Source organism: Galendromus occidentalis, unplaced genomic scaffold (genome assembly GCF_000255335.2).
Source record: "Galendromus occidentalis unplaced genomic scaffold, Mocc_1.1 scf7180000077448, whole genome shotgun sequence".
Classification (NCBI taxonomy): domain Eukaryota; kingdom Metazoa; phylum Arthropoda; class Arachnida; order Mesostigmata; family Phytoseiidae; genus Galendromus; species Galendromus occidentalis.
The window spans coordinates 573,786-588,031 of NW_003805436.1; the positions used below are offsets into that span (position 1 = coordinate 573,786).

Here is a 14,246-nt window from a genome sequence, read left to right on the forward strand (position 1 = left end):
CCTGGAAATAGGAAAAACTGCGAAAAATCTCCTTCAGCGAGCTCGACTGTCTGGAGGACGCCCTGAAGACGAATTATTGCATCTTCCTCTGTGCCGCTCTCTCTCTCTTCGCGAGCATCCCCTTCATCATCAGTCCCTTTCCACGGAGAGGCTCCTCGACCGTAGTGATCCGTGAAACAGCTTGCCTCGCAAAAATACCTCCCGCATTCGACGTCAGAGAAGTACCGAGCGCGGAGTGCCTCACAACTGCAGCCGAGCTGAGGGAGGGATCTGCGAGCTTTGGCCTAAGATTCAGAGGTGGTGGAACTCATTGCTCGGGCCTTTGAATCCTGGCCGGCTATGTCGCCTTCATCTGCGTTCGGGTACGAACGTATTTTACGGAACGCTTCCCCAGTGGGCGGCATTCTACGACATCTCAGAGACGCTCCCGAATAGCCTGTTGGGTATTTTTTCTACCATATCATGATATCATGTGCCGGCGACTTGGAAACTCGTGCGATCGCGACTCCCTAGAGCAGGGTTGGCCTGCCGGACACGTCTTCGCAAACCCTGTCTTCGGCATGAGTAAGACTCCAGAGAAGGTGGCCGAATCATGGCATTGATCGTAAATTCGGGAGAAGTTCTGGCGAACTCCTTCGCGGACGGCTCATTGTTAGAGGTTTCTGGAAGAAAGCTAGAAATGGTATGCACCTCGACCCCCCTGTGGAAATTCTACCCATTCAAGATATCGCTACTCCTTTCTCGATGTCCCGCGAGATCTCATCACTTTCCCGCTGAACCGGGAGGGGGCTTCTCTCGGCTTGAATTCCATGTGATAAGGCACAGTCCCGGGAACCGGTCCGATATTCTAGTTTTGGGAACGCCCAGGTGCCTCTGCTTTCTGGATTCGACCGTACGGACCTATACTCATCCTGATTCTGATTATACTGGATGGAGTGTTTCATATGATGATTGATACAATTCCACTCGTCTATTATCGCAAACGAATGAAATGAAAAGTACAATTTTTTAGCTGATACAATCCTGTATCTGAGAATTCCGAATGCAATCGACCTGATTCAGCTGCTATGTCGTGCACGATTCGGGACTTCACTCAAAGAATTCATCTGGAAAGAGCATTTGGATCAATGCGAACTCCACAATCCCATAGGTTTCCGCAGTGAAACTCGGGGAAACATGGGAACGGTCGGTGAGCGCTCATCCATTGATCCTGGACGTTGATAATAATTGCTCACTTCAAATCTATCAGGAGCGGCACCAAACTCTGAGGAGGCTTCGATCTGCGATACACAGACGAGACACACATTCTGTGATATGATACTTCGAATTTGAGCTGAAAGATAAGGTGCTCTCACCCGGACGGAAGTCATCAATTGGTGGGGCTGTCACCGAGAGTGAGCGCTTGGGAGCCGCGCGAAAAATCATAACATGGACGGAGCTTCCACCGGATGTCACCTTCCGGAGGAAGCCGTCACTGAGTGAGAGTCAGCGCTCCTTGAGGTCATGTCGAAATTAGGGGCGGTGACGGGCCCATTCCTAATTCGCTTGCGGAGTGGAGAGCAAGGCCTTCAACTGTACATTCATCTTCTTCGCATCGTTCAATGAGTCGGAAGCCTGGGAAGCTCTCTAGCTTCATCGTTCCCGCATTCTCACGAATATTTCTCGAATTGAGATTTCGGACACACCGACGTTATGGAGCCCAATCTAAGGACGTTTGTAGGTAATTTGCAATTGAGAGTAAGAGGCGGTTCTTATACTCTACTATTAAGCGGCTCAAGCTCTCTATGTACGACTGGGTTCAGCGTCGAAGAACGCCGAGGAATTGTCTGGACGAAAATTCAATCGATTCAATCGCCACTCGACGAAGCGCGTCAACTGGGCCCCGGCGTCAACTGGGCCTCGGCGACAACTGGGCCTCGGCGACAACTGGGCCCCGGCGACAACTGGGCCCCGGCGACAACTGGGCCCCAGCGACAAGTTGGCCCGCCGACAAGTGGGCCCCGGCGACAAGTGGGCCCTGGCGACAATTGCGTTTGTTCAAGAGCTTGAGAGCTCCCGAACGAAGTCAGCATCTCTAAAACCTCAGGCCAAATCAGGTCTATGTAGAATGAGTCGATGAGATGAATGGTAGGAAAAACACTATTAGCGAGCAATGAAGATCTTTATTCTCGTGATACGACGGTGAATGCGGTCATGAGTAATAATCGAGAATTACGGATTCATCAGGTAAATGTGAGCGATCCCACGCAGAGTTTCCGTCAAGGTACGAGTATCTAAGCCGTTGAGAACGCGCATGATTCGAGCATCATTCTGGACATATTTGTTTCGCTTTCCTGGAGCGGCGTGCCCAGCGATGCATCTTTCCAGCTCCGCATCTTTCGACCGTTGAGCATTCCTGATTCCATCGATGAACTTCAACAATCCAGGATGGTGAACCCCAAATTGCCCCTGAAGACTTCTGTGTGCTGCTTCGGCGTAATTATTAGTGCGAGAATCGCCCTGGAGTGTTCGCTGGTACACAGTCCACATAGAGACCGGGAAAGTGGCGTCTCGACGTCCCAAGGATCCGTCGCTCCTGACCTGGAGACGCCCAATATAATTATCTTCGAAGTAATCAAGTACCGGCTGGAGATCCGCGGGTAGCTCGTCGCGGAGGTCTGACAACACGCTTTCCATACGATCCGGTCTTATAAAAGCAAGAGCCGAGATCATTCTCGCTTTAAACGCGAAATCGGGCTCATTCCGATATTTCCTGCTCAATCCTTGCGCAGCAACTTGTTTTTTCATATTTTGGACTAGATGGAAGAAACATCCATGTATCTGTGCGACGGGGAAGAACGCTGTGAACGGCGTTCATTGAAGCTTTCTCGTAATCCATGGATATCGCTTGCGGATTGAAGTTTGGCCAACCGAGAGTCAGCATGTCTAGCATCTGGAAGTGAGGGAAAATATATATGTATGATACTTTGAATATACAGAAGCTGAGACAGGCTGGACTATCACATTGGTAACTTCTCTATGATTCCCGGATTAGAAGGAATGATTTACCTTGCAGTAGCTTACTTCGGACTTATCCGACATCGGTACGTAGCAGATTGGTGTCACAGTTTCCGGACGCTCCGCGAGAATGAGGAATATTTGGGAGAAAAGGTCAGGGACCAAGCTAAAAGTCCCATCCACGTAAATCTTCGAGACTTCCCCAATCCAAGAGACCGTGCTCGACCTTCCGAAGATCAGAATTCTCTCGGGATCGTCCGATCCAGAGTCACGGAGCAGGAATCGTTCGAAATTTCCCGGAGTACTTTCGTAAACGCGATATTCCTCTGGTATCACGATCGCTCCGAGGCTGGTGTAATGCGTCGATGGAATACCAAGCCGGTTCCGAGTTTTTGTATCATCCTCGAGAGAGTCCTATTGCTTCCCAATGACCCTTGTGCCGCCACTGATGATGAGATCCGTATTCTGTTAATTATTTGGAGGGGAGTCTCGACTGTATCCGCGGCGCGACGCTTCAATGCCGTTTTTTTCTGAAGAACTTCGACGGCAGCGGAGTCCGGCATATCGGTGTGAATTCCAATGACTGTGAGCTCTTCGGATTGCACATCTTTGTGGAGCCTGGCTGTACACTTTTTGGTCGAGTTATTCTTGAATTGGCAACGCCAGAATTCCGTAGACCCGTCTTCGTTCATTTTGGCGAAAACGTACAGATGACCATCGTGAGCGAGTTTGACTCTATTACGTTGCGAAACTACGTTCGATGCCATTTTCCGTGAGCTTCGCAAGCTTGTGTAAGAGGTCTGGATTTGTCGAACGAAGGAAATTGCGTGACTCCACTCATTCGACTCTAAATAAACCTTTCTTTATAAGTCCAGGTTTGTTGAGAGAAACGATTCTTCGAGATTCGGTTAATCGACCGTTGATATGACCGTTGAGCGTTGCCGACCGTTGCGTGGGATCGCTCACACTTACCAGATGAATCCGTAATTCTCGATTACTGCTCATGACCGCATTCACCGTCGTATCACGAGAATAAAGATCTTCATTGCTCGCGAATAGTGTTTTTCCTACCATTCATCTCATCGACTCATTCTACGTAGAACTGATCTGACCTGAGGTTTTGGAGATGCTGACTTCGTTCGGGAGCTCTCAAGCTCTTGAACGAACGCAATTGTCGCCAGGGCCCAGTTGTCGCCGGGGCCCAGTGGTCGCCGGGGCCCAGTTGTCGTCGGGGCCCAGTTGACGTGTACCGGCCACTCGAGGCTCGCATCGCTGCGAGGGGGTGGTCTATGAACTCCAGAGTCTGGACGATCCAAGATTCTTTCAGAGCGACGCATTGGTCGCACTCACTGACTAAAGAGAGAGAGAGAGAGAGAATCAAAGAAAGCTGAAGTCCGTAACAAGGATCAAACCGGACGCTCTCAGCGGTTGCGCTGAAATTCTCTCGATGAGCAGCTCTCCCACGGGGCATCAGTAGGTTTTGATTAGAGACAAATAGTGTCCCTTGATACCGCTTATCTGTGTTTTGCTTGAGCGGGAGCGCGGATACTTTGTTCGTCACTAACCGCTCCGGGGTGGAATCGAGAGTTGATGATAGTCAGCCTGATGACTTAGGTTGAGCGACTACGCGGTTTAAATACCTACTCCGCTACTCCATTAAGAGGAGAATCCATTTCGACATTGGTATAAGGCGATCCTCCACCTTCGAGACGAGGTTTTATGTCAGTTTGAGTCTCCTCAGCTTTCATCCCATCTTTCCAGGCTCATCGACAGTGGGGGCTGAGTTATGCGTAGGATACAAGATGCGTGGATATAATATCTGAGTGCCATGCAGCGCTGGCACACAACAGAGATCAGGTCTCGATCCGGACTGAGCCATTCTTGGAACCAGACAACGGCCATCGATGCATCCGAATGTGCCCCCTAATCGCAGCGAATGCGTGGGTAAAACCCAAGTCAAGACGGGAACCCCCAATCGGACTGTAGCAGCCTTCTCACGGCCGAGTTTGATCAGAATCACTTATTGCATTTGGAAGGTTTTCGGACGTTGCTTTCCACCACGCGACGCCGCGCATCGTCTCCGAGAATTACGGCCGTGAGCTCCTCAGCAATCATCTTCCTGAGAATGTGTAAGGAATAGAGGAAATTTCGCCGGCGCCTCGGTTTCCGACGGGAATGGAAGAATCAAATTCCGTGAGCGCGGGTAAACACGCCGTATCGCTTGCCGACGGCTCGGCGTCGTCCTCGCCGTTGGTCGCGGCTAACCCATTCCATCTCTACTTTGCGTTCACTTCGTCCTGAGCTGCCACAACCATCGGTCCCATACGATTTTCCGAAGCCGGGATCCCTATCTCGAAGAACTATCATTCTGAGATACCAAGCGTGGACGGAGCAGGTCGGTTCCCCTCCGATGTTCGGTCCAGGGTGAAGCGGACAACAGCTCGTCGGTTGTCAGTCAGTGTTGTAGGGACCGACGCACATCTACACACACACACTGTGTGCCCAGCGGCACAGAGCGGGCAAGGGAAGCAAAAAGCGAGTTTAACAGCAGACGAACGAAGCTTTTGACCAAGCTGATTGTTTGGACGCGGCGATGCGGCTTGGGTAGCCGAGTCGTCTCCCACACCACAAGTCGACACTCACACGGGACGACGACGACGCTCTCAACTCTACCCTCGGACGACATCTCTGAGATTCCGCTGAACCGAGTCCGTCCAAACTAATCCGGAAATCTCGATGCGCCCCAAGAAATTGTGATTTCCGAATTTCTCCGGCCGTTGAACAGAATTCCGAGGGTGAGTCGACGGAGAAACACCGCGGGCTTCTCGCTTGCCGGGGGTTCGGATCACTCGCATTGAGGGGCTGCCGCAGGTCGCCATGTCGGTTCGTCTACCCTCGCACCACGACCCTCACTCAAACTGAGCTCGGGGTTCCATTCTTCACGCGAGGAGTCGTCGCTTTCATAGCTTATCGGAGCCAGAAGCAGTTGCTTCGGAATCGAAAATGTCGCTGATGCCGTTTGCTAAGCAAGCCGCGTCGAAAGGACGAAAGAGTGTCTACGACTCTCTGGATCTCGAGGAAGTTGTAGTTGACATAGAGTACTATCCATCCGACAATGAAGAGGAGCAACAGAGAAACAGGCGCTCACCGAGCATCGAAGACTCCAAGTTTGGGTAAGTTCGACAAAAATCCGTTCCGAGCCGTTCGGGCGTCCTGCCGCGCTGGCAGACTCCGAGACGATGCTGTCAGTCTCTTGGTGTGATGCTTCATTTTCCGTTCATTGTCTCCGGCTATGGAGCCTCCATCGGGTCGGCGCTAGAGCGACGCGAGTGCTTACAAAATCCCACGCCATCTCGGAAAGCGTACATTCGGACCAAGCGTTCTGTCTCGCGAGCGAGTTTCCTGCTGTTAGTCTCTCTCGGACGACTGGTCGTGATCAAAATGCGCTATTATACTGTTAGGCTTAGGCAGAGGTCTGGATTAAGCTTGAACGAGGTGAAACCGCTTCCCCCGATGCCAGAATGGGGGACGCGTCTTAAGTGCGGCAATCGATACGCGCTCTCCGCCGACAGTTATGTGATGCCTGCAAATCCAAAACATGCGCATATTATAATTTAGAACCTTGATTAATGATATTCGCCCTACTCTCGAAAAAGACCCCGAGAATTTTCGGTCGCATGCTTCTGTTTCGACAACGGCGTCGTGTAACCTACGCATGTGCTATGCTCGGCTCTGAGATCGGTGGCGTTCATTCCCGTGGATGTTCTGGTTTTGTCCGCGAAAAAACATCCCTTAACTATTCTCACGAGGAAAACTCCGTTCTCCGAATGTGTTCCTCGTCACGCAATCCGGAATTGAGCGGTATCTTAATTCGGGATTCTGTTTTCAGAATATTGGCCGCCGCTACAACTTTGACCTCTCTCCGGGAATCGAGACCCGCTCGCCCGTCCTTCCACTATCCGTTGCAAGAACAAGAAGAGCCGCGACGTAAATTCAACATCGCTCATCTTGCTCTGCCTTCGAAGACCGATTCGAGAGGCTCACTGAACATTTTCGTGAAGCATGAGGTCGTCTCGGACCCCATCTCGAACTCGGCATTGTTGCCAATGAGGTTTCCTTACGATTCATCGGCTATCGATGCCGAAAACAGGGTCTCGCAAGCTCTGCAGACGATCGCCGAGGCGGCGGCTGCTTCAGCAGCGCAAGCCGCTGCGCCCGCCAAATACGTTATAACAAACCCCCCGATCCAGCTCGGGCAATCGTCTAGCACAGCCAACGACCACTCGTACCTAATGTCCAGTTTACCGGTATTCGGGTCGTACCGTGTCGATACTCCAACGCACGTTCCATCGCGATCGAAGTCCGTCTCCACTTCGGCTAGCGAATCGTCGTCACCGTGTGAAGTTTCCTCGACCGTTGCCGAAAACGGCCTCGGCCTGAAACTAGAAGAGAGCGACGTGATATTCAGAGAAGAGCCCGTTGAAATTTTTCCTGATGGAATGCCCTGCTCGTCGTCATCTGTCCCATCGAACAGAGAAGAGCAAGAGCCCAAATTCAAATGCTCAAAGTGCCCCAAAGTTTTCAAATGCCACCGTGGCCTCCAAAGTCACATGAAGGTCCACAAGAGACGCTTCCGTTACACCGTCAAACCGCAGGACATGCACATATTTGACGAAGATTCCGAAGACTCGGCGGATAAAGACTACCGGCAGTAAGTAGACTCCTTGCTCCCTACCGTTATGATTCGATGGGTGAGGCCAACTCGGAAGCCGCAATGAATACTGTTTGTCCCTGACGAAATTCTTCTTTTTTTCCGTAGACCGTCTTTGATGGGAGCCGCGTCAAGCCTTGTCACTCAAACGTGGACTACAGACGATGTTCCCTCGGGATCGAGAGCCATCAAAATCGAACCGCCGGGAGACGACGGGGACGCAACGAAGCCGTTCGCTTGTACGCAATGCTTCAAGCGCTTCTCCTCCATGAAGGGACTGAGGAGTCACGCCAACTCGCATAACAAGCGTGCCGGCGTTAGCAGAACGCAAAAGCAGCCTACGGCTGCCGCTGAAGAATCTCAAATCATTGAGGACAATTCTTTCGGAGAACAATTCACCATGGATCTCATGGAGCAAGGCGGCGACGATGAGGAAACCGGCGTCGACGATCTCGAGGGCGCCGGCATCGTGCCCGGTGTGAAGCCCGAGGGCCGGATGTTCCTCTGCACACTTTGCGGGAAGCGTTTCTGCCGCCGTAATCATCTCGTGTTCCACCTAAGAATCCATTCCGGCGAGCGTCCCTACCCGTGCGAGGTTTGCGCCGCCCGTTTCTCTCGTGCGGACAGCCTCAAAGTCCACATGCGGATCCATACCGGGGAAAGACCCTACGTATGCGATATCTGCGGCGCAGCCTTCGCTCAGATGATCAACGCTAACGTTCATCGACGATGTCATACCGGAGAAAAACCCTTCCGCTGCGAAGAGTGCGGAGCGCGATTCATTAAGAAAGACGGACTGACTGTCCACCGACGAATTCATACGGGAGAGAAGCCGTATAGCTGTGACCAGTGTGGGGCGAGATTCGCTTATCGCTCCTGCATACTGAGTCACTACAAGGTGCACAATGGCGATCTGCTGTACAGATGTGAGAAATGTAATGCAGGTTTTTCGTTGTTGTGCAATCTGACACGTCACAAAAGGGTTCATGCAGAAGAGGAAGCAGCCGAGTAGAAAGGCGGAGTTGTTATACAGAAGTGACGAGTTCGTAGTGCCCGACAACCCGACTTATCAGATACGCGGAAATTGATCATCATACCATACAACGCACGTCGAACGCACGCAATACATGACTTATCGATATGATGGTACCTCTGTTCTAACTCTAGTATGTCCGTATTTTTTTGTACGTAATAAAAATGGCTAGATGGCGAACACTCCCGAGTGTACTCATACCGATCGAGCAGCTTCGCTCAGGAGCCTCGAGGAGAACCTCATGGGCCCTAGGTTCAGCCCCGCAGACCCGTTCAGCCCAACCGGGGTTTCGGCTCGAGTTCGCCCGATCTCGCGAGGCACCTCCGGGGTCGGAGGATGGAGAACGATTCTGAGAACATGCTGATCACTGTCTCGTACACTGCGATCCCCTGCGAAGGGGGCAATCAGTATAGTCGCGTCAAGTCGATGACTCGTGCAATCGGTATGGAAACGAAGTCATACCGAGGAAAAACTGCCCTATATCGGGACGGCTCGTCTCTGATCCCTTGCCCGATCCCGCGTCGGAATACGAAAGAGACCGGAAGATGCAGCTGTCCTTCCCCCCCCCTTCCGTCCTGCTCGTGAGACGGTAGGGAAACCAGTTATCAGGCACAGTTCGGACCTCAGAGAATGCCAGAAATTATCAGCTTCCTGAAACCCATCCCAAGTCGGAGAGGGTCATCGTCCCATCATGAGTCGCAAAGAACAGTATCGAGATTGGACTTATCCTCTTTCAAAATGGAATGCCATCCCTCTCGATGCTGACAGAGTCATCACAGATTATCAATTTGTTTTCCGACACCTGAAGCTGATAGAAATCGAAAATCCGTCCCTTGGGCATTTTTGGAAAGCAGACGCGCTTCTCCGCTGCAGAGCCGTAGGGAATAGGAAAATCTAATATCTTTCAGCGAGGAAACAGTCTGTCGAACGTTACGGAAAGTTTCAGCCGATGATTTATGGTTAATAATTGCTGGTCTTCGCGTTATGCGAGGGGGGAAGAAACAGTTTCGGGTCAAAAGGTTCACTCGTTCGGCCTCCGAGCATTGAAAATTGGCTCAAAGGGATACGGTTTGCCGCCTATCTGCTCGAAGACAATCCGAGATGGAGAAATACTTTTTCACCGTGGCGCTCGGCTAGGGACTGCCAAGAGACCAAAGCCTATTGCTTCAGAGATAACTGCCGGACGAAAGAGCTAGGAATGAAATGTGAAACCACGGAGCACCGATAGGGGCACCTCGACACGCTCTGCCTGGCATAGGGTGGGTAGAACGTGTTGTCTTGAACCCACGCCAATCTGGGCACTTCCAGTAAAAAGACATTGTGTCCGAGTCTGTGACATACCTGACGGCGAGGTCATCAAGGAAAAAATATGCGTTATCCGACGTAGCGTGCCGAGGGAACAGATTTAGAGGGATCGTCGCGCCAAGAGCGGCTCCATGAGTTTTCATCATCGGGCTCCCTCCTGAAAGGGGACCCTATTCAAGCTCGCAAGCAGAAGAACGGTATGGGGAGCTGGAATAACGATTTATGATCGAAGTTCGAGCACGAGCTGGCGAAAGATACTGCTCACAATTTTCCGAAACGTACCTAACGGCGTTCGATTCTATGAAGCTCTCTACTCCCAGTGATGAGGGGATCTTGGATGAATTTATCGGGGGCAGATAGTTCATCGAGAGCAAGAGGATCAACATGAAGCTCCATAGTATGCCTCTGCTATCAACCGCGATGACAGAGGATTCTACGCTCGCGCTGCCGCTCGGAATTACCTGACAATATCGTTCGAGACCCTGTCAGGGTGGAAGTCCTGGATCTGATGCCCGTGGAACGGAGGCCAGAATCTAAGGATAGATCTCAAGTGTTCCATTGATATTTCAATCAGAGCACTCAGGGGAGGCGGCATACAGAAACTGGATGGTTTTATTCGCCCTTACCATGATAACATTCGAAAATTTCGAATAAATGAGGAATTTCCCTGTGATAGTGCAACGAAGGTCATTACCCTGAGACGGACTTCTCGCCTTGCAGAACTTCCAAGGCCAACTCGAAGACGGTCCTCCTCGAGGTGTTCGCAGAACTTCACTTCCCCGACTCACTCCTCGTCGGACGGCCCGGTCTCCTCGATGTGTTTTTCGAAATCCCTCTCGAAACCTCGCGCAAAGTCTTCCAAAGTCACCATCGATGTACTCAGGGCTCGACGGCGCATTCTCGCTCGATCCACGTAGTGTTTGATGAGTTTGCGAGAATTGCTGCGTCTCTGCTCGCTGAAGCGCACAGAGCACAGGACCGACATCGCCATAGTTTCCGAGAGAAGGTCGGCTTCCTTTACCTCGTAAGAAGCCATCCCGCTGGAGATTGATCGACCGATTCTGGAAGGGCAGTGAAGTCAGCTCCTTCCCGCACGATAAGATGAGGCACACATACCGTGGAATGATCATCAACCAGGATTCGCGCGAAGAGCTTACCGCTCATCCTTACTTCTCGAATGATGCTCAGACAGGCGATTGTGGACCGGTGTTTTTCAGTTTCTGCCGCTCTTGATGATCCGAACGATCGATAGCTTCACTGACTCTCCCGAGCATTGCTCCGCGCGGCCGGTGCCTCGCACTCGTCGAGGATCAGAGAGCGAGGAAATCGACACGACTTTATGCATCGGCGTCGGGAGCTCTTCGATGCGAAAGTGCGGCAAGCTGCTCGAGACGCGACGTGGACCGTTCCGTATCACATGACAAAACATCGACTCATCCGGAGTAAAAACACTCTTGAGATTGACAAACATACTCAGTCAACCCTTCACGGCGATCTCCACTGGGATGTGGATAGAGAAGCTCCATGATCAGGAGCCATAGAGATATTTCGGCGAGGTTCGAGGAATTCGGGGGGAGATGGGAATGGGATCTGGTATCGAGAGAAGGGGTCGTAGCCGAGCTCCGAATAAGTCTCAACATCAAGTGAACAATGTGATCAGCTCGAGAGCCGATTCTAGCGGTCCGAAGAACTTGAGCTGGACCTTCAAGAAACAGGTCAAGTCCTCATCGCCGACTTCAATGAGGAGAGAAGAGCCCGTCGGTTCGGTAAATTCCGAGGATTATGGGTCGTCAACTCCGCCAGTGGTAGGTTGTCCGGGCATAAAGAGACCTTCCTGGGTTGAACGGCGTTGAGGCAAAACTTGCCGTGAGCTTCATCACGATACACTAAGACACGTGATTTACGAGGGAATCAGCTGAATTCCATTCTTCTGAATTGGGGTCGAGCTCGGGCACTCCGAGGAGTCACTTCCTCCGTTTGAATCTTGCTGCTCCCCAAATCGCTGGGAATAATGTCGAGCAAGGTTTCACGTTTTATTGTGAGGAATGAAACAATTGAGCCCGTCGTTTCAAATGTCAATCCATGCTGAACATAATGGTAGAGAGTCAGCCTACAGAGCTACACGTTTTTGCTCTAAGAGTCGCGATTAGGCCTTCCAAAGATCCGCAGTTTTCCCCAAGATCCGCGGATTTGCGGATCCCGCATCCGCGGATAGGGGTGTCAACCAGAAGCGGAGATTGTATTCCAGACAATCTCATATACCAATGTATGTATATCGATGATCTACGTGAATATTTGGCAAATCGAGTCGATTGAAGCCGCGAGAATTTGAAAATCCTGCGTACCGAATCCGCGGATCTGGATCCGTTGGAAGGCCCAGTCGCGATTCCAAGGAATCGACAGGAACTTGACTCAAGGGTCCGAACTCCGACGTGAAACGTCCCTCGCTGCAATATACAATACAACCTGAACTGGTCGAAGCTAAGCCTATTTATCGAACTTCGACCCGGCATGAACCCTTGGAATCGGGTCTATTCTCCGCGACTGAGCTCGGAGCTAAACGGTGACGACACAAGAAAGTGTTCCAAGATGGGTTTCATCGATATCAGGGCAAAATCATCTGAGCTTTATTTAGAACGAGTAAGGCGGAGCGCGGGCGGGATATGGGGCTGACGACGATCAACTTTCTGGAAGGGTAAAATCCTGTCCTGTGGTTTTCGAGGCCGCTTTCAAGAATAGTTGGAGATGATTCCTCAAACTCTCGAACGACGCTTGATAGACCTCAATGAACTCATCACTGTCCGAAAAAAGATCCAGAAAATGTTCTGTGAGCTTCGCCTGCAGCGACGGATCCCGAAAAGACGACTCCGGATCCATTAGTGCGCACTCGAGAAATTCCCTGTACTTGATGGTTTCCTCGTGGTAATTCACAAGTGCAAGATGAGCTCGATCACTCTCGTCGATTCCGAATTGCGCATTCATCTTGATGTCCAAGAGTTCTTTGAATATCTCGTTTGCTTCCCTCCAATCTTCCATGAGGTCCTCCTCCTGCGGTGTCTTCCGGTAAGAGGGGTTCTCTCGTATCTTACGTGAGACATTTTCGACGTCTTTGTAGAGTCTCCCCAATAGAACCGTTAAGTCATCTTGAAATTTTTGGCAAGCTTCAAACGTTTTGCGGGCAAACAGTGCAGACTTCTCGTGCGTCTCGGCCTGGGCTCGCATTCGGGGCGCAAGCGAATCCAGGAAGCTTATGTGAGCTCTCGTGGAGAATTCAGAATACGCTCGAGTTTGACGGGGTCTCCATCTGGGCGGAGACCTTCCTTCCATAGGTCGGCTAAGCTAGGCCCCGCTCGACTCCAGGAACGGGTTCAAGATCAAAAAAGCAAGAGCGCGATTACTTCAGGACCCCGGAAGCGAGCTCGTGATACACGAGATGCACGATCACGGTTTGAGGGGGACTTGAGCTCGCGCCACCTCAGGGACTCTGATGACGCAGCTAAGAGTAGGTTAGCACTTTGCGAATAGAGTTGAGAAATTCGTTTCTGTTTCTTGCGTGGTGTTGCTTAAATACAGATCCTGCAGAGAGGGTGTATGTAATCCTCCGAGAGTAAGCGTGATCACCTGAGAGGGGTGAACCCCGCTCTCTCGGCGCACCCGTCGAAGAACCCCCCTTATTCGCGGTCTCCGGTCGCCGGATTCCTCGGGAATTCGCTAATTGCGAATTTCTCGATCTGCATACTATATGCGTTTCGTACGCGGTATAGAGAATGCAACGAGGTGCTCATCAGAGTCACAGATGCTACGAGGTTCCGGCGACTCACCGAGTAAATTAGTCGAACGAGTTCAAAGAATGCCCAAATGTTACGCTGTTTCACAACTCTAATGAGACCTGAGGATGCTCGAGTTATGCTTTGCAATGCCAGCTTTCGCCTCCGGTATACCGAACCTCTCTCTTAGATGAGGCGGCGACGCTTCGCTCGTGTAATGCGGAATGGGATTTGAAATGTGGAAATCACGAGCGAATAAGTCGGATTCGATGAGAAGGCCGACGGGTTGTTGATGACTCGCCTCCGAGAATCACGGAGCGCGCGAATTGAAGGAATTCCGATGGTCCTATTTACTTTTTCAGAGGCATTCAGGTAAAAAGTTCAGCTGAAAACGATACATCGAAGACAGCCCCTGTTTTCCGGCAGCACCAGG

At 51.4% G+C, this 14,246-nt stretch overlaps 1 protein-coding gene across 1 annotated transcript; it reads left to right on the forward strand.

The window, feature by feature from the left end:
• Nucleotides 1-6,000: 6,000 nt before the first annotated feature.
• On the forward strand, nucleotides 6,001-8,720 carry LOC100900594 (zinc finger protein 883). Its single transcript, XM_003743582.1, has 3 exons — nucleotides 6,001-6,170; nucleotides 6,887-7,708; nucleotides 7,817-8,720. The coding sequence occupies exons 1-3, from the start codon at nucleotides 6,001-6,003 to the stop codon at nucleotides 8,718-8,720; spliced, it is 1,896 nt and encodes a 631-aa protein (XP_003743630.1).
• The last annotated feature ends 5,526 nt before the right edge of the window (nucleotides 8,721-14,246 follow it).

Bases quoted from the DNA above. Each gene is read 5' to 3' on its own strand.
- LOC100900594 (XM_003743582.1), top strand. From the start codon at position 6,001: ATGTCGCTGATGCCGTTTGCTAAGCAAGCCGCGTCGAAAGGACGAAAG. The intron at 6,171-6,886 runs GTAAGTTCGACA...TTCTGTTTTCAG, and splicing joins ATCGAAGACTCCAAGTTTGG to AATATTGGCCGCCGCTACAA. The intron at 7,709-7,816 runs GTAAGTAGACTC...TTTTTTCCGTAG, and splicing joins GCGGATAAAGACTACCGGCA to ACCGTCTTTGATGGGAGCCG.